General features: G+C 37.7%; 1 protein-coding gene across 1 annotated transcript in view; it reads right to left on the bottom strand.

Annotated features, from left to right (window-relative positions):
• The window catches only part of LOC126973318 (F-box/WD repeat-containing protein 11), a 45,762-nt gene that overhangs the window by 14,742 nt on the left and 8,094 nt on the right, over positions 1-22,926 (bottom strand). Inside the window, exons 3-11 of the mRNA XM_050820535.1 lie at positions 22,254-22,362; positions 20,726-20,912; positions 20,160-20,295; positions 16,765-16,893; positions 15,646-15,837; positions 13,466-13,609; positions 11,134-11,324; positions 7,711-7,828; positions 5,445-5,627 (exon numbers count right to left, since the gene is read on the bottom strand). Coding sequence (XP_050676492.1) covers positions 5,445-5,627; positions 7,711-7,828; positions 11,134-11,324; positions 13,466-13,609; positions 15,646-15,837; positions 16,765-16,893; positions 20,160-20,295; positions 20,726-20,912; positions 22,254-22,362 — 1,389 coding nt within the window. The remainder of the gene's footprint in view (positions 1-5,444; positions 5,628-7,710; positions 7,829-11,133; positions 11,325-13,465; positions 13,610-15,645; positions 15,838-16,764; positions 16,894-20,159; positions 20,296-20,725; positions 20,913-22,253; positions 22,363-22,926) is intronic.

Below are 22,926 nucleotides of genomic sequence, written 5' to 3'. Positions count from 1 at the left end.
CTCTTAAGAACTTTGCAGTTCGGATCCTTTGTGCCCAGCGCCGCAACCCAAGTTCGATACGCCTGTTTTTTGCAGTCAGATGCTGCTTTAACTGACGCATCGAACCAGGGCTGTGATCTGCCACCGATCGGTACTACAGAGCTTGGTATAAAAATATCCATGCACTGCAGTATCACATCGCCTACTGCAATGGCGCAGGCACTAGGATCACCCGAAGAGAAACAAACCTTGCCCCAAGGGTAGGATGCAAAAAAGTAACGCATCCTATCCCAATCTGCTGACTTGTAGTGCCAAACGCGGCGGGTCGCTGGTGGTCTGCGACGTTGGCGTCGGATAGGCACTACACTCCTGACCAGGCAATGGTCGGACGTTCCAAGAGGGGCGTCGACAAAGACCTGGAAACCATCGGGATGTGTAGTCAGCAGAAGATCTAATAAGGACGGCATGTGGCTATCCACATCGGGGAGCCGCGTTGGCGACTCAACCAATTGGGACAGACCATACGCCAATGCAAAATTATGCACAGATCGCCCTGCGTAGTCTGTGGTACGTGATCCAAGCCATTCGGCATTGTGCCCGTTGAAATCACCCAAGACCACGATTTCAGCGGAGGGGATCTGTGCAAGCACGACGTCAATTGCAGCTTGAACGCAGCCCATGAGATGATCGGTTTCTGCGTTACCACTATGGGACCTGTAGACACACGCATAGATACGGACGCGGTCGTCTAAATCTACGCGGAGCCAGAGAGTAGACAGGTCCCTACCCTCAAAATTGCCGAGACGGCGACAGCAGATATCCTCCCTAACGTACACACATACCCCGGCATGAGGCAAAAAGTTGTGCTCAATTTTGTACCCGGGGTACGTTAAATATGACGTATCGCTAGGTCGAGATATCTGCGTCTCCGTAAGGAAACACAAGGCCGGCTGCGCCGTCTCAAGGTGGTGGTGGACGGCGATTAAATTGGAGTGAATTCCCCTGATATTGCAAAAGTCCACGTTGAGCGTGGAGCGGGGTGCCGTGGTGTTACTGCCTCGTTTGTCCTCGGTCATGTGCGGTTCTGTGCCCACCCCAGAATACGAAGAGCGGCCCGAGCGAGAGTCCTCGGGGAGGGATTCTCCGGCTCTGGTAGAGCTGGTACCCTCCTGGGGTAATATCTTTTTAAGGACCGCTCTCATAATTTGTGTGTGGGGGGGGGGGGGGGGGGAAGGGATGGCCTCCGGTCCTCGACACTAACCTATGCGAAACATAGCGGCACTAGGCCGCTACTTCACGCCGGTATTCTGTGCGAGTGTGGTAATTAACCCGGACGAGTCTGGCCCGATTGTGCTGACGTCATAAGACGGCAGCGTGACTCTCCCACTTCTAAAAGCCCTAGTCGCCTCTTACGACACCCACGGGCCTGGGACTCCCCTATTCTTTTTACGTCCCGGAGAAAGTACAGGGCAAAATATTTGATTGAAAAGAGTGGCCGTTGAGTTTCTTGTATGTACTTCTCAAGAGCTCTGCTTTTTCCAAACATAGGGTATATTCAGTAATTTAAAAGAAATATTTATAGTGACGATTCAACAGCGCTTAGTTTAAGCCTAATTGAATTACTCTCTTTTACCAGTGGGAGGCTCCCTTGCACAGGATGCCGGCTAGATTACGTATACCACAACTGCCGTGAAGCAGTAATGTGTAAGCATTACTGTTTCGGTCTGAAGGGCGCCGTAGCTAGTTGTGATATTACTGGGCAAATGAGGCTTAACATCTAATGTCTCAAGGTGACGAGTGTCATTCAGAATTTATGGAGTTTTTCAAGAATCCTGAGCGGCACTGCATTGTAATGGGCAGGGCGGATCAATTACCATCAGCTGAACGTCCTGCTCGTCATGTCCATTATTTTCATTAAAAAAAAAATTTGTTTATTTGACTTTAATATTAAGGTCGCATCACTGTAATTAAAAGGCACAATGGTTATGCTACTTGCACAAATAAGACACATTCTTTTCCCAAAAACCCCAACACCTTAGTGAAATAAGTATTATGACAGTACACTGTGCCAGTACATATACGAGAACCTCCTATACGCCCATAAAAAATTTAGCCAATTTAAAAAGAATAGTGATGTACACAGTGTCAATACTCGAAACAAACATAAACTCGCAATTTCATCTACTAGGCTCCGTAAAATTGCTAATTCTTTTAAAGTGGATTGTGTTATATTTTATAATAAACTGAAATAAATTAATATATTACCCATTAAAAAATTTAAATGTATCGTAAAAAATAAATTAACATCTAAGGCCTATTATAATGTGAAAGATTATTTGGATGATAAAGATAGTTGGAATTAATGTTCTAAATTTTGTTAATGAATATTGTTATACTCATTTGAATGCTATTGTAACTTTTGTACTTCATCCTGACTTGCACTAAATAACTTATAAAGTTTTACAGTGAATAAAGATTTTTTTGACTTTGACTTATTCCTAGCAACTAATCTATATCTGACTAATTGTCGTTTGAGTAAGTTTGTTGCATCACTTTACATATTATATTGTAATTGAAATGATTTGTAAATCGATGAAAATGTAAATCGCGATATAAAAGAGTGGCAATGAGTTTCTTGCTACTTCTTATTCATCAGCTCAACCCTTCACAAAGTAGCGGTAGATTCAATAAGAAAAAATATTTTTTTTACATTCATAAGTGTCATTTCCGTGACCTACATGAATAAAGTGAGTTTCATACAACTATGGTTGCATGGTAGAAACACATTTATGTCAAGTAACCGAACGCGAAGGTTGAACACCAGAACATTTAATGATAAATCCAGGAAATCCCCGTATTTCTGTTGATTTGCCGCCTAGAGATCGTAGTGATTTCTTCGTTAACTGTCCCACGAATATAAAATATGGTTCGCCAGCACACTCAGGCGAATATAGAACCCAGGATCTTGGAGAGGAGCTGAGTACCCGCATTTCGCTTTATTCGTGATTGCTGTTCTGTTTTCCTGAGCACCTCTTTTTATACGCTTTATATTAGCTTCACCTATATGTTTGTATGTATGTTTGTAACCGACTTCTTTGGGCGCGACTTTAAACGGATAGATTTCGTTCAAACTTTGTAGATTTATCGAGGACCGATGGCATTACACTAATTTGATAAAATTATTCAATTTTTCAATATGCAAAATATGATTTTTGTTAATTTACATAATTTTCATCTATAGTCGATAAGGCAGGAATTGATGTTAAAGTACTTAATAGTTTTAAAATAGAAAATAAATTTATATAAAGCGTGCCTTTTAGTTTTTTTTTAACTATTATTTTTAAATACAGTCCACTTAAAATTCCCTGACGCAACCACACAGGACTCAAAGATGTGCTTCAGGTGTCTTCGACTATTACAGGTTTCACTCCAAATAGGGGAAAAATGGCTATTAATAGTATGAATGTCCTGCATTATGGCTTATAAGGACTGCTGTAGTTAGTAAATTATTTTATTTGTTTGACGCGATTAATGACAGTTATCACGACCACCATGTTCACAAACAATGAATGCTCTAAACTTTCTGTAGTTTCTCAACCGTATTTTGCTCACCGCCCACTTTGAGAATAGGTTTTTTTCTAGAGTATTTTCGTGTATTTTTTTGCCTTTTTAGACTATATTTTTTAATCTACCCACGCCCCATCTGCGCCATCTCAATGCCCCCTAATTTTGTCTGGGTCTTCTACTGCCCCCCGAAAGTCTCAAAGGTGGCGTTATCGCCCACGTTGAGAACGTATGCTGAGTCTAAAGTTTGATGCATCCAAAATAGGATAATTTATATTTATACAGTTTATTCTTAATTAATTTTAATGATATATTTGATAATTAAAACGCATTTAACTATCAACACGATTCATATGTTTGATGCAGCACCTTACAAACTAATTTGTTTTGTATATTACAGCCATTGTTAAATTTAATAAAAAAACGTGATTTGGATGTAGTAGATGTACACATGTACTAAATAATAATAATATAATATAATAGTAATCAAACAAAACACTATTTCAACAAAGCACAGAATATACACATTGAACTTTTCACTAATTTCTTTCAATTTCACTTATAAGATATACATAGCACTAATGTTACACAATATGTCAGCTGTATAGCTTCAGATATTCTGCTATAAGTATTTAGGTGACGCGAACTCCCGAGATTTCACCTATCAAAAAGTGTGTAACTAGCATGTCGGGTACGCAACCCCAGTAGATTTTTCCTTATCAAAAATTGCCCAACTCTGCTAGAGAAGTTTTCACATCAATCTTGACTGTTGCTTCTCAATATATTCTTGATAATGTAATGTATGTTCATTGGCACATAAGTGAATTTGCTAGAAACTGTCATAACCATAATGATAACACCAGGGATAGACATAAACTTATAATGCCCATTACTCGGCTAAGTCGAGTTAGTAAGTCTTTTGTGGGGCGATGTATATGCTTTTTACAACAAGGTCCCAGAAAATGTTCAAAACAAAAGTATTACTTTATTCATAAGAATTGTGAAAAAACGTTAATGTGGAAAAGGTTACTATAGCATAGATTACTTTCTTAATGATACCACAGATTGGGAATGGAGCGACCGCCCTCAGGCTATTAAATTATAAGTTTAATTGTACAATATTACTTTGTAAACACATTTTTTCGATGTAAAAAAAGCGCGCTGAGTTTGTTGCGGCCATTCTACTGTGGTCTGAGGCATTCCTTGGTTGGAATGGGTGGTAGTTTTTGACTTTCAATAAGTGATGTCACATCCTAATTTGAATAAAAATATTTAAATTTGTGACCACCTGTAACAAGCACGGGGGGCGCGATAAAATAAATTAGGTAACGTTATTTATGGAGGGCCCCAAAGTACAGAAATATCTTTATCGCTCATAACAAAAATTTCTCCATTGAAGAGGATCGCAACTAGGAAAATGACAATTAGTTGTGGTAAATAGTCGGAGCTTTAAGGCGACGCGACCAGTGTGTTATCACATATCTATATATATATAAAAATAAATTGCTGTTCGTGAGTCTCGCTAAAACTCGAGAACATGCTGGACCGATTTGGCTAATTTAGGTCTTGAATTATTTGCGGAAGTCCAGAGAAGGTTTAAAAGGTGAATAAATAGGAAAATGCTGCTAAATTAAATAAAAACAACAACTTTGTTTTTCCTTCGATGTGTCCATACATAATTTCTACGAGAGAATTTAATGACGCACGGTTGGACAGTTCTGCTGTGAAACAATTTCGTTACGACAGCAGGGTGCATATTTTACGAAGTAATTCTTGATGTTATGATATATTATTGACAAATTCATATAAATTAATATTTATTATATACAGAACAACGTCTGTCTGGTCAGCTAGCTAGTATTCAATAAAAAAATGAATTTGAATAAAAGATCAAGTCTCACCTAGTCGAAGAAGGCGCGGTCCTGTTCGGCCGAGTTGCGCCGCTGCGGCGCCGGCTGCGGCTGCGGTTGCGGCGAGTTGCCGTTGTAGTTGAGGAAGTCCCACACGAGAATCGTGTCGTCGTGCGATGACGACACGATCTGGAACTCGTCGAACTGCAGCCGGAACACGCGGCCCGTGTGCTCCTGCGCCAGCGGTTCGACATTCATTAAAACACAACCCGCTCATGGCAAATTAGTTTACAGTCGGATTGATAACATGCTTCAATCATGATACACAGACATTTACAATCACATATGAAACTCTCCTGGTGGTAGATTTAGATAATCTGTATTAGGAGAGAATCGCAGTGGTGGGATACTACACAAGGTCCATACTGTCAGAAGTCTCCTTCGTCCGGTCATATCCGGAGACTACCCATATACACTGATGTTTGGAAGAGAAGACAAGATAAGAGCCCGTCCTAAGGCAACACCCAGAAGAACAGGTGAGAGAGTTTGCAAGTTTTCAGAGCAAAGAGCAAGCTGGCAACTACTCGATATCTGGCGGAAAGTGGGAGTTTGGTACAGTGACTCGCCGGATTGGACACCTCCACTACCAGATAGAGACGGATAGCGGATATATATGGATCCGCCACCTGGACCAGCTGCTTCCGGCGCCCTTAATTCCTGGAAATCGCGGGGGAGGCGTCATGTCATGTCATACTTAGTTACCCATGTTTGACTTCGGACTATTGTCATTCAATTAAATACTATTATCACGAAATAATGCTTTTATTACCAATTAATAAGTATACAATGAAAATTATGAAGTTATTGTCTCTAGTGACTTGGATTATAAACAAACAAAAGCAGTTATCTAGCCGACTTGGCAGCCCGGGCGATCGCATGCGAAATGAGTCATTAAATTCAATGTGTGTGTTATATTAGCATCATGCTAGCCGTAGGTACTCAGCCGGTCGACTACATAAACATGGGAGTTAGGATCATGTGCGACAAGATTTTTACTATAATACTATTTTTTTATACTAATTTTTAATACAAATGATTTAAGTTTTCTTTAGTGTTAATTCCGCCAATATTTGTTTTTAAAACAATTCGACACGTGTTTCGCCTCTACATGAGGCATCCTCAGGACGTGTTGTCACGCCAAATTTTGGCGGAACGGGAAGGCGAAACACGTGTCGAATTGTTTTATAAACAAATATTGGCGGAATTAACACTAAAGAAAACTTAAATCATTTGTATAATTATGGATTTCCGCAAAGTAACGCCTAATTCAATAAACTAATTTTTAAACTTATTAATTTTTAAGTATTTTTTCCATATCTTGCCTAATTCCTTTCGAACAACCCGCCTTAACGGATCTTGGAGAAAATTTTATTTTAGTGGACGATAACGCCCGCACTCATCACTGTGGCGATGTGGAAACGTATATTCATAAGGGATTCGTCGTTTGGATTGGCCAGCTCGAAGTCCCGACCTAAATACCATAGATCACATTTGGGATGTTCTAAAACGAAGAGTAAGATCTGTGCAGCACACTCCGCAAAACATCAGGGAGCTAAGAAATGTAATTCTGCGCAGTGGGAGCGTATTCAACAAAAACAATTAAGAGTAGCATCGATAGCACACCCGGACGAATACAAGTGGTCATTTTAGCAAGAGGGCGGCCACACTCGATATTAAACTTTCACTTTTTATTTCTATGTTAAAAAAAAAACAAGTTTTTAGCCTGTTTCTTTATTTCATGAACAAATGCGCAACTAGGTGTTTAGACTCTGGGATAATTTTTCATCACTTCCATCGATATGTAATGATGAAATTGACAGAGACTACATTTTGCTTATTCATTTAAAGTATTATTATTATAGACCTAGTTAGAATTATGCCATAATCTGAAGATTTTTTTTTAATAAAATGGACACAATTTTACACAAATTATCTTGCCCCAAACTTGGCATAGCCTGTACTATGGGTACAAGACAACTGTTTATTTAATACAATATACTTACTTAAACATAAATAAATATTTAAAAACATCCATGCCTCGGAAACAAACATTAATATTCATCATATAGATGATTGCACCCGACCGGGATTCGAAACCGGGACCTCTAGCTCAGTAGGCAGGGTCATTAACTATACGGCTATATGGGTCGTCGGATGATGAAGATGATAGTGAAACAGGTTTACCTAGTTGCCCGTGTTTTTTTTTGCAAAAGAGTGTATTTTCTCATGACTCGTATGACAGATGTCGCGTACTCACCACCAGTGTTCGCAGACAGAGGTCCTGGTGCGGAGTGCGGACGTCCAGAGCGGCACGCAAGTCCCACACCTTGATCTTCCCGTCGTACGCGCCGCTCACTATCCGCTTGTTGTCGAACCTGCGCGGCATACCGAAAGTCAAAGTCAAAAATCAAAATCACCAGGCTCCTTTGCACAGGAAGCCGGCTAGATTATGGGTACCACAACGGCGCCTATTTCTGCCGTGAAGCAGTAATGTGTAAATATTACTGTGTTTCGGTCTGAAGGGCGCCGTAGCTAGTGAAATTACTGGGCAAATGAGGCTTAACATCTTATGTCTCAAGGTGACGAGCGCAATTGTAGTGCCGCTCAGAATTTTTGGGTTTTTTGAGAATCCTGAGCGGCACTGCATTGTAATGGGCATGACGTATCAATTACCATCAGCTGAACGTCCTGCTCGTCTGGTCCATTATTATCATTAAACTTTATTCAATTAGGCTTAAACTGAGCGCTTTTGAATCGTCACTACAAAAATATTTCTTTTAAATTACTGAATCTACCATATGTTAGGAAAAAGTTGAGCTCGTGACAGATCCCTTCTTCTCTGGTCTGAGGCATACTTTTTCGAATGGGTGGTAGTTTTTGACTTTTAATAAGTGATTTTATATTCTATTTTGAAGAAAAAAATATATAAATTTGAATATAAAGCAGTTCCCATAACTTTTAACCTCGTCACTACAAATATTTCTTTTAAATTACTGAATCTACCATATGTAAGGAAAAAGTTGAGCTCGTGAGAAGTCTTCTTCTCTGGTCTGAGGCATACTTTTTGACTTTCAATAAGTGGTTTTATATCCTTTTTAAATAAAAATATATAAATTTGAATATAAAGCAATTCCCACAATTTTTAACCTCTCAACGAAAGGATACAACCTATTGTAACTATTAAACTAAAAACGGATTCTTTATTCAACGGTCTTTATTCAAAATAGGATTGTAAATCTGTTATTGGAATTCAAAATCTATTCGAAGGCCTCCTGTTAACCAAACAAAATACAATAAAATTCTAGATTGTCCGGAAATTGTCAATGATCTATTTTAGTAAAATATTTTTTGACATTGTTTCATATTTATTAAAGTGATTACTTCTTATTTGGGGGGGTTTAATTTATTTAATATAATTATCATTAAATAATGATATCAATAATGTACATACACAAATTCTAGTGTACATATTCAAGGACTAGCTGACCCGGCAAACGTTGTTTTGCCATATAAAGCATAATTCACGCGATAGTTTTATAAGTAATAAAATATTGCCTATATTATAGCCTGTACATCATTTTGTTCTATTGTCAATAGTTTTTGCAGCGCACGCAAAAATAGGTTTTCGATTTTACACCTTGTGTTACAAAATAGCAATTTTATTAAGGATCCCTAATTTTGAAAAAAAAAATACATAAAAAAAAACACAAAAAAACATCTTATATATAGATAGCCTATAGCCTTCCTCGATAAATGGACTACCCAACACTGAAAGAATCATTGAAATCGGACCAGCAGTACCAGAGATTAGCGCGTTCAAACAAACAAACACTGCAGCTTTATATATTAGTATAGATTGTAACTTAGAATATAAATATATTTTATACTCAATAAATTATTTTATTAATAAATAACGTTCTTTACGTTATCATATTAATCTAATATATAAAATTCTCATGTCGCGGTGTTTGTAGTTAAACTCCTTCGGAACGGCTCGACCGATTCTCATGAAATTTTGAGTGCATATTGGGTAGGTCTGAGAATCGGACAACATCTATTTTTCATGCCCCTAAATGTTAAGGGTGGTCCACGCCAAATTTTTTTTTTAATTTTTTTTGATATTTGTTTGACGTGAGCATTAAAAAATACATACAACTTCAAATTTTCAACCATCTACGATCAACAATTACTTTTGTATCGCGATTTTAATATCGGCAATACAACGTTTGCTGGGTCAGCTAGTATTAATATACATAATATACATAAAATTTAAGTAATAACCTAATCTTTTCTCAAGTTAGACAATTTCAATATTAAATAGTTCAATTTAGATTTGTTAAAGTTATCACTTTAGTCACGTTTTTTGATAGATAGTGTGTTCAGCAATGGTATCTAACTAGATTTTTTTATATAAAACTAGCTGACCCGACAGACGTTGTTCTGTGCATAATAAATAAAATACTGTTTTTATATGAATTGTCAATATATATATTTCATAACGTCAAGAATAATTTTGTAAAATATGCTCCCTGTTGTTAACTATAATGAAATTGTTTCACAGCAGAACTGTCAAACTTTGCGTCAATAAATTGTCTCATAGAAAATATGTCCATACAAAAAAAACATTGGAAATAAAAATAATTATGGGTCCCAAATCGAAATAAAAACTATCCTATCTCTCAAGTTGGACCAAACTGCACCCCATGCAGTAATCCCCATTAAAATCCGTTCATTAGTTTAGGAGTCCATCGCGGACAAACAACGTGTCACGTAATTTATATATATTAAGATAAGGCCCGGTTTCCACTAGAGCAGAGAGGACAGGAGATATATTTTGAGAACCAATCAGATTTCGTTATTTCCACATCTCCTCTCCGCTTAGCTTCGGTGGAAATGGATCAAGCGGAGAGGAGAGGGGATGTCTTATTTTTCTATAAAAAGGCATAAAAGGCATTTATTTTCTCAAAATTGATTGCTTTAGAATTCTTTTTGATGTCATTTCTAATAACTACTAGATACTACTACCGCTTCGGAAACAAATGGCGCTCTGAGAGAGAAGAAGCGGCGCAAGAAACTCTCCCAGCATTCTTTTTTTGCCCTCTTTTCAATGATAATATACAATATTGTACAGTAATTTCTATTGCTATAAAATAATCACTATCTAGTCCCAGGCTGTCCGATCATTTAGATTTTCAGCTGTGGAGTAATAGGATTTACGACAGAGCCATTTTTTTATAAAACATTTAAATTAATTTATAAATAATGCCTGAACAGTGGCTGGGACTTTATTATAGAAGTGTATACATTTACCCTTAAAGCTATTATGTATCTTATGAAGCCTATTAGAATTAGTTACAAGCAATCCCTTATTTCTAGAGTTATAATAATGAAAATCACTATCAAGAGCAAAAAGGTGACGATTTTTGTGAACGTATATTAAATTTTCATAAATGTACTGACAATGAACAGTCATAATATTTATTTCTATTTTATAGAATATTGTGCCGCGTCGAGTGATGACGTCATCCTTTCGAAGTCAACACTTGATTGATTTCGAGCTCTCACAGCTGACATCTCCTCTGCTATTTTAACGTGACAGTTTCGCGAGTTATCTCCTCTCGTCTTCTTTCTGCTTTGGTACAAATTGATGATGGTAACTCGTTGGTGGTCCTATACTCACCGTATGCAGCGCACCAGTTCCTCGTGTCCCTCCAGCACCCGGATGCACTGTCCGCACTCGATGTCCCACAGCCGGATGGTGTTGTCTGAGGAGCCAGACACCACGAGCCGGTCGCGGTACTGAAGGCACGCGATGCCGCGCTTGTGACCGTTCAGTGTGCGTACGAACTCGCACGACGACGTGTTCCACACCTGCAATTTTGACTCCTATTTACTACCAGCGGGCCTACCATGAACTCTTATTGCGTTTCAATTGACAACCTAAAATGAACTGCTTTGCTATTTCGTATCACGACGTGATTGGAGCTATTTATTTTAAATTGACGTCAAATCAACTGATTAAATCGCAATTATGTCAATTGGATGTCAAGTGAATCGCAAACTGATTTAGTTCGTTCATTAATTCGTACCATGAGGTAATATTTCAACCTGAACTGGATAGCTCATGTGTCAAAGTGGGCCATTTGAAAAAAATTGCTACTTCCTCAGAGAAAAGTGAATCGTGTTGTTAATAACTTTTTAACAAATAGTGAAAACATACAGAAAAGGAAAATTTTATTGATGAAAGATGAGATGAGAATACTTTATAGGACTTTTTTGTAAAACAAAATACCGAAAATGAAAATACTAAAGACGAAGCAGTAAGGGCTTGGGCTATAGCCTGTTCGCAAGAACAAATTTAAAAAAATGTACTCTGTGCTCCTGTCAAATCAAACATCAATCAATGGATGTGCGTTCATAACTAGTTATTTACGAAAACACCTAAACATTTAATTTGTAAATCAAAGAACTGTATTTATTATATTACTATTACTTAATTAGTACAAAAAAGGGCTTAATGGTTTATAATTTGACTACTATCCACTAAAATCATATCATTTTAGGTTTCGAAACGCAACTCATATAGTTCGAGTAAGAGAGAAACTTATGCAACGGCTGTAGAGCGTCATCTCTTTCTCACACTGCAGACCACAGACAAATTTATTTCGTGCATTCTTCATAAGCGATCCAAACGCCATACAGTAAAAGGCATGTACTTAAGGCATGGTACGAATTTTACCGATTCAGTTTAGGTACCTAAACTGAACTGCATCGGAATCGCATCGCTTATTAAAAGTTGATGGTAGTCCCTCAGGTCACATTATCGCTGGACCTAACGCCGATGACGACATATCGTTACTTTGTTACGGTGTGCAAAACAGTTTCGGTTAAAACTGAAGGGCGCCGCAGTTAGTGAAATTACTGGGCAAATGAGACTTATGTCTCAAGGTGACGAGCGCAATTATTGTAGTGCCGCTCAGAATTTTTGGGTTTTTCAAGAATCCTGAGCGGCACTGCATTGTAATGGGCAGGGCGTATCAATTACCATCAGATGAACGTCCTGCTCGTCTCGTTCCTAATTTTCATAAAAAAAACGCATCACTAAGATATTATCATTAATAAATAATAATAATAATACTGACACACTGACACAAATTATCTTGCCCCAAAAAACTAGGTATAGCCTGTACTATGGGTACAAGTACAACGATATATTTAATACAATATACTTACTTAAACATACATAAATACATATTCATCATATAAATGTTTGTACCTATCGGGATTCGAACCCGGGACCTCTAGCGCAGTAGCCAAGGTCACTAGCCACACTATATAGGTCGTCAAAAAAAAATTATAAACTACGATTAATTTATGATGTAAATTGCTGTGATTCTGATTATTATTATGAAAAATCAATTAAAAAATATTAATTTTTCAGGCAGTAGCATTATAGCGACACAGAACAACATAAAATACAGAACCATTAACAACAAAAGTCAAACTATAACAATGAAAACTTCAAAAACACAGCAGTCACGATATACATGCGATCACAGATAGCACGAAAATATCACAACATGTACCTAACGGTAGTAAAACATTCCAGGGAACTCCAGAGATAATGTGGCCGAGTAGTAACTACTGGCGATTTACTTTATTTGTCTGGTAACTTATTTGTTTTAGTAACGCCTACTACTCGGTTAGTAAGTTAGTGAGACTTTAGATAGCAATGTATATATATACATCAATAAAATAAAATCTTAAAATCTATTGTATACGCTCATTAGAAGCTCGGACGCGAACACGAGGCAATATATTTTGTTTTAGCAAATGAAATGTAGTTATTTAGAAAAAAATCCATCCTTCTTTAGTTTCACTGAACACTTGTCATTGCGTGGCGCTCTATTCAAAGCGCGGTCGAAACACAACTAAACGAAAACTCTACCAAATAGAGGCGTGATTGTGAGTCTTGCTGTTTATTATACGTCAATGATTTTAAAGTACATTACCTTGATCGTCCTATCCCCGCTGGCACTCACAATATACTTCTCATCAAAGTCCACAACATTAACAGCTGCCCGATGCCCAACCAACACTCTTCTCAACATAATCTCTGTGGTTGATGTCATATCCCATACCGCTATTGATCTATCCTGGAAATTAAATAAATCTTGTATAATATATGTATCTAGTGTGTTACATTATCTCTGGACCTAATAGAGCAAGAGCCCATAGACCCAAGACCTATGTCATTTTATAAAAGCTGAAAGTTGGTCAGCCCATGCTCCCAACACAGGTAAGAACGATGGTCCATTATGGAGTTTCGGTTGCAGTGGCTTTGGCAGGTAAATGGTACTAAAGGTGTGTAAAATACCGATCTAAATACATCAAAGAATAAAGTGCGATTTTTCGGTATTACCTTCAGAATATTATTAAAAATCACTTCAGAACATTATTCATTGCCAGACACTTACCATCGTGGCAACCCCTTGCAAGACACCCTTAATGTTCACGAGATTATAATTTTCTTATGTCATAGTATAAAAGCTGATTTTATATATAATACTTAGGTAATAAGTAGATGATGTTTCCTCATTAGCCAGACAATAAGGGTATATATAATAAGTAATTGGAGTTGGAGAATCACAATGTTGTTTGTGCCATGTTTCATTTGCTTATTTCAACTTAAGTTATCAATCAAGTTCTCGTTTCCACTCCCCTCTTCCTCTCCCTCTTTCCGCACCTCGTTCCCTCACACTCTCGTCGGTAGATCACGCACCCACACGCATGCGCATAATAAAGGCGGATGCGCCACCTAACCACACACGAACTAAAACGTAGCAGACGGGATTTATACCAAGGCCAATTGTGTCCCCCGGGTCTGGAGAGGAGCACCATCATTTAACAGGTCAGTTCCCTCTGTCCCTGTATATTTTCCTCACCCACACACCCAGGTGTAATTATTTCACAAAGAAACTATTTGAAATAATACAGAAAAAAATTATGTTTTTTTTTATGGAATAGGAGGACAAACGAGCGTACGGGTCACCTGTTGTTAAGTGATCACCGCCGCCCACATTCTCTTGCAACACCAGAGGAATCACAGTAGCGTTGCCGGCCTTTAAGGAAGGTGTACGCGCTTTTTTTGAAGGTACCCATGTCGTATCGTCCCGGAAACACCGCACAAGGTAGTTCATTTCACCAGCTTTGTAGTACGTGGAAGAAAGCTCCTTGAAAACCGCACTGTAAAGGACCGCCACACATCAAGATGGTGGGGATGATATCCTAACTTCTGGCGTGTTGTGCGAAGGTGGATTTCTGCGGCAGGAATCAGGTGAAATAATGTAAAAATAATGTGCTACCAATTTTAATTTATAGTTTAAATAAAACAGTACAATAATTAAATGATTACAAGTAAATTAATAACTACTATTTTGTCAATTATGTTATCAAAAAAAATCTGAATGAATATGGCATGTCGGCGGGTCTTTGATGTAAGGTCATTCCCATATTACAGAAGTACGGTTCGCAAGTTTTTACCCACACCACATGATGTAATCAACTACCACAACTATCTTGTCAATATGCAAGTTTTTAATGCACAATAATGATGTAACAATTTTATGGAATAAAAAACTCCTTCATTGGTGATGTAATGCTTTTTCTCTACATTGGCAGTGAGATTGAAGACTCTTCCGTGAAGATTTCTTCTTTCTTCATCAGTACTCTGAAGATGTTACCATTTAGATAGTTTTCTTTAACAAATAGTTTATCAATTTCAATTGATGATGATGTGTCATAGTTAATGTTAAAATTTTGTCCTTAGCTTTAACTTAAAATAAAAAAAAAATAACAATTACTTGTAATGATCAGATATGTTTGTGACTATACATTAGCTGGTACTATTTAAATTTAATAAATGGTGTGAGAGGGTATATATACCCATGTCACAATGTAAATAAATCAAAGCTGGGTATGGTATAATCGGGCTAATTCTCGCAACTCAACAACTGTCCTCATATTTTGCGTGCATGGGAATATATTTGTTATTCGTCCCCACCCCAACTCCTCCAGAGGCCTCCAAGCAACCTCCTCTCCTTCCAAAAGACTTCCGGGAGTATGTTTGTGGTGCCAAGCTGTTGAGCCCAGTATATGGGAAGGGGGAATGAATGGGGAAATCAAAGCTTACCTTACTACATGTGACCATCATTCCATTACAAAATCTGAGATGCAGCACAGCCTCGCAGTGGTGTATCAATGTGTTGAGCATCACCCCCGTGTTCACATCCCAGACTCTGACAGTGCTATCCGATGAACCCGATATGATAGCCCGCTCGTCGTACTGCAGACACAGCACAGAGCCAGTGTGTCCTTGCAGTTCCTGAAAGTGTAAAAAATACATAAATTAAAACATATTTCCATATGAAAATAAGATTTTTTTTTGAAGTGAAACTTCTTTAGCCACATTGGACACATTTTTCGCTTTAAGATTACTGCCAGAAAAATAAATACTTCTACTACTTCTTTCATTGATTTTTCATCATTATAATAATAATAGTTAGCATCACAACACAACACCTTAACATCAAAATTCAAATTCAAATATTTTTATTCAAAATAGGATGTGACATCACTTATTGAAAGTCAAAAAACTACCACCCATTCCAAAATGAATGCCTCAGACCTGAGAAGAATGGGCGCAACAAACTCAGCTGGCTTTTTTTTTTCATTGAATAAATATATTTACAAAGTAATATTGAACAATTAAACTTATTATTTAATAGCCTGAGGGCACTCCATTCCCAATCTCTGGTATCATTAAGAAAGTCATTTATGTTATAGTAACCTTTACCACACCAACGTTTTTTAACAATTCTTTTGAATAACGTAATACTTTTGTTTTGAACATTTTCTGGAATCTTGTTGTAAAAGCATATACATCGCCCCACAAAATTATGAGCTGTCTATCTGTCTTCTTTCGTTGTTTCTCAAAATTATGAGCTATCTGTCTGTCTACTAACTTGACTTAGCCGAGTAGTAGGCATCATCAGTTTATGTCTGTTCCTGGTGTTAACATTATGGTTATGACAGTATCACTTAAGTGCCTATGAACATAAATCACATTATCAAGAATATATTGAGAAGCAACAGTCAAGATGTTAATTTCTTTGAATAAATCAATATATTATAATACTGACAAAATAAATTGTTAATATCCTACTGATGCTTGTTTTGCACACCGTAACAAAGAGACGATGTGACTTCATCGACGTCAGGTCCAGTGATAATGTAACCGAGTAGTACATACCTTAACACACTGCAATGTCTTCCGATCCCAAATCTTGATAGTGTTGTCCCTGAGTCCTGACACAATCTTGTTATCATCGTACTGCAAGCAGTAAACGCCTTTGGAGTTCTCCGACCTGCAGTTGATTCTCTGAAATCAAACATTTGGATGTTATTGTTACATTTGAGTCGATGTGTTTTTTTTTATGAAAATAACGGACGTTCAGCTAATGGTAATTGATACGCGCGGCCCATTACAATGCAATGCCGCTCAGGATATTTGAAAAACCCCAAAAATTCTGAGCGGCACTACAACTGCGCTCGTCACCTTGAGACATAAGATGTTAAGTCTCATTTTCTCAGTAATTTCAATAGCTACGGCGCCCTTCAGACCGAAACACAGTAACGCTTACACATTACTGCTTCACGGCAGAAATAGGCAGTGTTGTGATACCGATAATCTAGCCGGCATCCTGTGCAAAGGAGCCTCCCACTGGTCAATTCAATGTCAAATTCAATTCAATTCACAGTCAATGTTCCGCATTCACATTACAAACATCAACACAACGCGTCTGTCTGTTCGCGATAATCTCAAAAACGACTGCACCGAGTTTTTGTATACATTAACGAAATTTTATGGAGGTGTCGGAAAAAAGTGAAGTCTAGGCGATATAACAAAAAAATTATGGTGGAATTTTATATCTTACTAGCTGACCCAGCAAACGTTGTTGTATTGCCGATATTAAAATCGTGATACAAAAGTAACTGTTGATCGTAGATGGGTGAAAATTTGAAGTTGTAGATATGAATTTTTTAATGCTGACTCATAATCAACCAAATTTAAGAAAAAATTTAAAAAAAAATTAAAAAAAATTGGCGTGGACCACCCTTCACATTTAGGGGAATGAAAAATAGATGTTGTCCGATTCTCAGACCTACCCAATATGCACTCAAAATTTCATGAGAATCGGTCAAGCCGTTTCGAAGGAGTTTAACTACAAACATCGCGACATGAGAATTTTATATATTAGATATAGGTCTACAGAAAAGTCCGCAATGGCATATGTATCTATTAAGGATAACATACTATATACAGTTTTATACTTTAAAATAATTGTCAATAATCAAGTATTAATGTAAAAGCTGTTTACACAAATACAATATTAATCCTTATCATTTTATTATCATATAATATTATAAAATCATTCAGATTTTCAAGGGGTATCAACATCGCAGCTGCAAGCAAATCCTCGATCGTTTTTCTTTTTATGGAATAGGAGGACAAACGAGCATACGGGTCACCTGGTGTTAAGTGATCACCGCCGCCCACATTCTCTTGTAACACCAGAGGAATCACAAGAGCGTTGCCGGCCTTTAAGGAAGGTGTACGTGCTTTTCTTGAAGGTACCCATGTCGTATCGTCCCAGAAACACCGCACAAGGAAGTTCATTCCACAGCTTTGTAGTACGTGGAAGAAAGCTCCTTGTAAAACGCACTATGGAGGACCGCCACACATCCAGATGGTGGGGATGATATCCTAACTTGTGGCGTGTCGTGCGAAGGTGGAATTGGCGGCAGGAATCAAGTTAAACAGCTCTTCGGAACACTCCCCGTGATAAATGCGGTAGAAGACACACAATGAAGCGATGTCTCTACGCAACGCCAAGTGATCCAGCCGTTCACAGAGCACTGGGTCTCCAACAATTCGAGCTGCTATGCGTTGCACGCGGTCAAATGGATCGAGAATATGTTGTTTTAACTCATTAACTTTGATTACACATTTCCGATGGCTGATTTTTCTATTGCAACAGCGACTGTCGGCTCAGCTAGTATCACTATACAATATTGTAACAAGGAGTTCTTAACCGCATATAATAACTCATTGTTCTATGGTTGGCCGTCATGCTAAAGAACAGAAAATTATTCAAATTTAAAATATTGACGCGGATGAGAAAATGATCGAATCAGACAGAATAGAGAATTAAGTAAAGTAAGAAAGTTCAGCCCAATATAAAATATTTACCATATTTATAAGTACCAGAAAATATTCGAATGTTTTATTGTACAAAGATCCCGCGTGTGAGGGAGTACCCACGCGCTACAATATTTTACAATGGTGTTTTTCCGTCGAAATATCGTTAATTAGGTAATTCTTTTTCAATTATTATTAAAGAAGAGAAACGAGCTTACAGTGCTCCCAAATTAATAATGCGCATCTTCACTAATGGGCGTATTCCCGGAAACACCCGAATAATTCAATCGTAAGAGCCCTAAACAATGCACTTGCATTTTGCACCTTGTGCGAAAGAAATAGGGAGTCAAATCATGTGTTCACAATACGAAAACAAATCGGGCGGTCAGCTGTGGTAGCCGGTCAGTCAGTCGTCTTTAACTATTGGTGCCGACTGCACGTGTTCAATCTATGTGGAATTATATATAGCTCCTATTACACACCCCTCTTGTTATTATTATTGTAATATAATTCTACTAAATTATGCAAAAGTAATGCATTTTACCACTCTATATAGATATCGTGTCCCGACGGTCGGGAAATACGACCGTTGCCGAAAAGTGGCGAAGATCTGTATGCGCATTATTAATTTGGGAGCACTGTACAAATGGTTTATTTGATGGTATGTGATCACCTCGGCCCATACTGTCCAAGAAGGGATTACAGTTGGCAGATAATAGCAGTATATAACACATACATACGGCCTTACAAGTAATCTTGGTATAAAGTTATCCCTGAGAATAAACTAAGAATATGCAAAGTGTACAACTGAAATAGTTGTGAAGAAATCAATCTAAAATATTTAAAAAAATAGTTGGTTTTGTGTGGCAATGGCAAGTTTAAATCAAGTTTAATTGTTTTTATTTATTGTTAGTTTTAATTTTAGATCCGAGTTTCACTATTTTTTGTGCTCATAGAGAATTAATAGTTTGTACACCTTCGTGTGACAGGACTGTGCGTTAGTAGTAGTGGGTTTCCACGGAAGACCAGCATTGTGGATTCTTTCGAAACCACAACTATGCTGAGTTGGGGGCCCTTTGGCGTCATTAGATCATAATTAGAATAGTTTAACTTTCAGAACTACTATCAGAATGTATAATGACGTCAATAACCATTTTTTCTTTCTTTCTTTCAAGATTTCCGAATATCAAGCAGCCTTGCAAATAAAAGCAGGAATCATATAAACCAAATTCATAAACGAATAATATCATAGAAAGGAAAATTAAAAATTAAGATTTGCAACAAAACGAAATGCTGCAACTACCAGAAATCTAATTTTTATTCAACGGCCAAAAAAACGGACAACCGTAACAAGTTGATATAACTTTCAGAATAACACCCCAAGTCAGTACTGAACAGGGCAGTTGTACAAACTGGAAAATTTAATTAGATAGATGCAAACTCACTTGTAAATTATGCCTGCCCATTTTCCAGTTGTCTTCAATAGATTGGATGTCCTGAATTATCTTTGGATACAGTTGTCGGTAGAAGGAGTGCGAAGGATGTTGGCAGCCTGGCTTCGGTTTAAACAAGTATGTTATCCTGGAATCAGAAACAAACACTTAAAATACAATGAGACAAGGGACAAGACGAGCAGGACGTTCAGCTGATGGTAATTAATACGCCCTGCGCATAACATTACAGTGCCACTCAGGATTCTAGAAAAACTCAAAAATTCAGAGTGGCAGCCTTGAGACATACGATGTTAAGTCTCATTTGCCCAATAATTTCACTAGCTACGACGTCCTTTAGACCTAAACACAATAAGCAGTAATGTGGAAACATTACTGCTTCAAGGCAGAAAATTTAGTACTATAACAACAATTTTTCTGTATTGTCACTTCTTTAAGCCTCCATAAATTTTGTCCACCGCTGATGAGCAATAACTTTTAAATGGCATAGATTTTTATGTATTACATATCTTCTGGGGCAAACTTATGTACACAGAGAACAATCTCAAACCAAAACTAACCATCCTCTCCTCTCCGCAAGTCCTCTCCACAGCGAGTCCGTCCTGACCTTCCGCTCCACCAGCTTCTTCCACAGCATGCCCTCGGAGATCACGCGCTGCCACTCCCGGCAGACCAGCTCGGCAGCGCACAGCGAGCTAGCGTCAAGGTACGACAGAATATTCTCTGCTACGTGGTCCAAACCCTTCTCTGAAATTAGAAGCAAAATTAATGATTAAAAGGATTTTCAAGCTGCAATTTTTCAATACAAATAAATAAACCTACTTCCTGGATAACTTAATGCCTCCAGGGCAATCAAGTTGAGAGTCAAAGTCTTAATACACAAATAAAATTTGAAAAACAAAATTTTATGAACGATGCGTGACTCGAAAACACGAGCTCCGGCATTCCGTGCCGGTGCCCTAACCAATTGAGCTCGTTACGTTCGAGTACCGCCTCGCTCCAAAATTCTGTTTGCTTTGTTCAACTCTCAGGTTGTGGCTTCATCTACAGGATCTACTTTACAGTTGATAACCTCCTCAACGCCAATATTTTGCATATTAGGAAATTGACTGGACATGTCGCTCTTGCAAATCTAAACAATATGTTATGTTTTTAAAGTGATAACCCTCACTTCTAGGATTAATACACAAATAAAACAACCTGACAGTTCAACAAAGCAAACAGAATATTATAGCGAGGCGGTACTCGAACGGTTAGCTCAGTTGGTTAGAGCACCGGCACGGAACGCCGGAGGTCGTGGGTTCGATTCCCGCATCGTTCATAAAATTTTGTTTTTCAAATTTTATGTGTATAAATCCTAGAAGTGAGGGTTATCACTTTAAAAACAACATATTGTCATAGTCTTAATTCAATTAGACCTAAACTCAGCGCTTTTGAATCGTCACTACAATTATTTGTTTTAAATTACTGAATTTACCATATGTTCGGAAAAAGTAGAGCTCGTGAGAAGAACATACAAGAAACTCAACAGCCACTCTTTTAAATAAAATAGATCTTTTTCGAATCGGTAGTAGTTTTTTTCTTTCAATAAGTGACTTTGTAGATATATGTATATGTACGATTATTTTGTACATATATGTATACTAGCTGCCCCGACAGACGTTGTTCTGTACAATATAATAAATAAAATACTGTTTTTTTATGAATTTGCCAATATTATTTCAAAACATCAAGAATTATTTCATAAAAAATGCTCCCTGTTGTTATAATGAAATTGTTTCACAGCGGAACTGTCAAACCGTGCGTCACTAAATTCTCTCATAGAAAATATGTCCATACAAAACAAATATTGAAAATAAAAATAATTATGGGTCCCAAATCGAAATAAAAACTATCCTATCTCTCAAATTGGACCAAACTGCACTCCATGGAGTAATCCCATTAAAATCCGTTCATTAGTTTAAGAGTCCATCGCGGACAAACAACGTGTCACGTAATTTATATATATTAAGATGTACGATTATTTTGTACCTATATGTATATGTACAATAATATAAAATATTTGAATCTAACAAAGAGAATACTCACTCGGCAGCATGCTTATAAAATCTCTTTGCAGCATCGGCTTGAGGTATGCATTGATGTGGCCATGTTGGTAGTGGCACATTCGGGCCAACAATTGCTCGACAAACTCCACCTGAAGACATAATAAACATCTATTAAGTATACAATTTTAATTTATGAACGATGCGGGTCCCGAACCCGCGCCTCTGGGGTTCTGTCCGAGAGCTTACCAACTGAGCCAACCACTCGAGTGACGCATCGACCGTAAATCTTGTTGTTTTGTTTAACTCTCAGGTTCTGGCTCCATCTACAGGATCTACTTTACAGTTGATAGCCTGCTCAAACCCAATAATTGCACATTAGGGGATTGATTTGAGATGTCGCTCTATCAAATCTAACAGCCCGAGAGGCGCGGGTTCGAGTCCCGCATATCAAATGCCGTCTATAAATTTTGGTACAAATTGTATTTGTATACAGTAAAAGCTCCTTATTCACGCTTTCCTCATTCGCGTTTTTAATATTCGCGGATTAAAAAAATGCGAAACAATTTCTATATTCGCGGCCAAAGATTTCTTTTTTCGCGCAAATAGACAAATAATAAAGTAAAATATTATTAGACCAATTGAAGGAGCTTTAAAAACTGCCAAGTGAGAGAAATCCCATATTAATTTACCATTCCATATTCACGGTTTCTGCA

Source organism: Leptidea sinapis, chromosome 29 (assembly GCF_905404315.1).
Source record: "Leptidea sinapis chromosome 29, ilLepSina1.1, whole genome shotgun sequence".
NCBI classification, from domain to species: domain Eukaryota; kingdom Metazoa; phylum Arthropoda; class Insecta; order Lepidoptera; family Pieridae; genus Leptidea; species Leptidea sinapis.
This window is presented reverse-complemented; position numbering and strand designations above follow the sequence as displayed.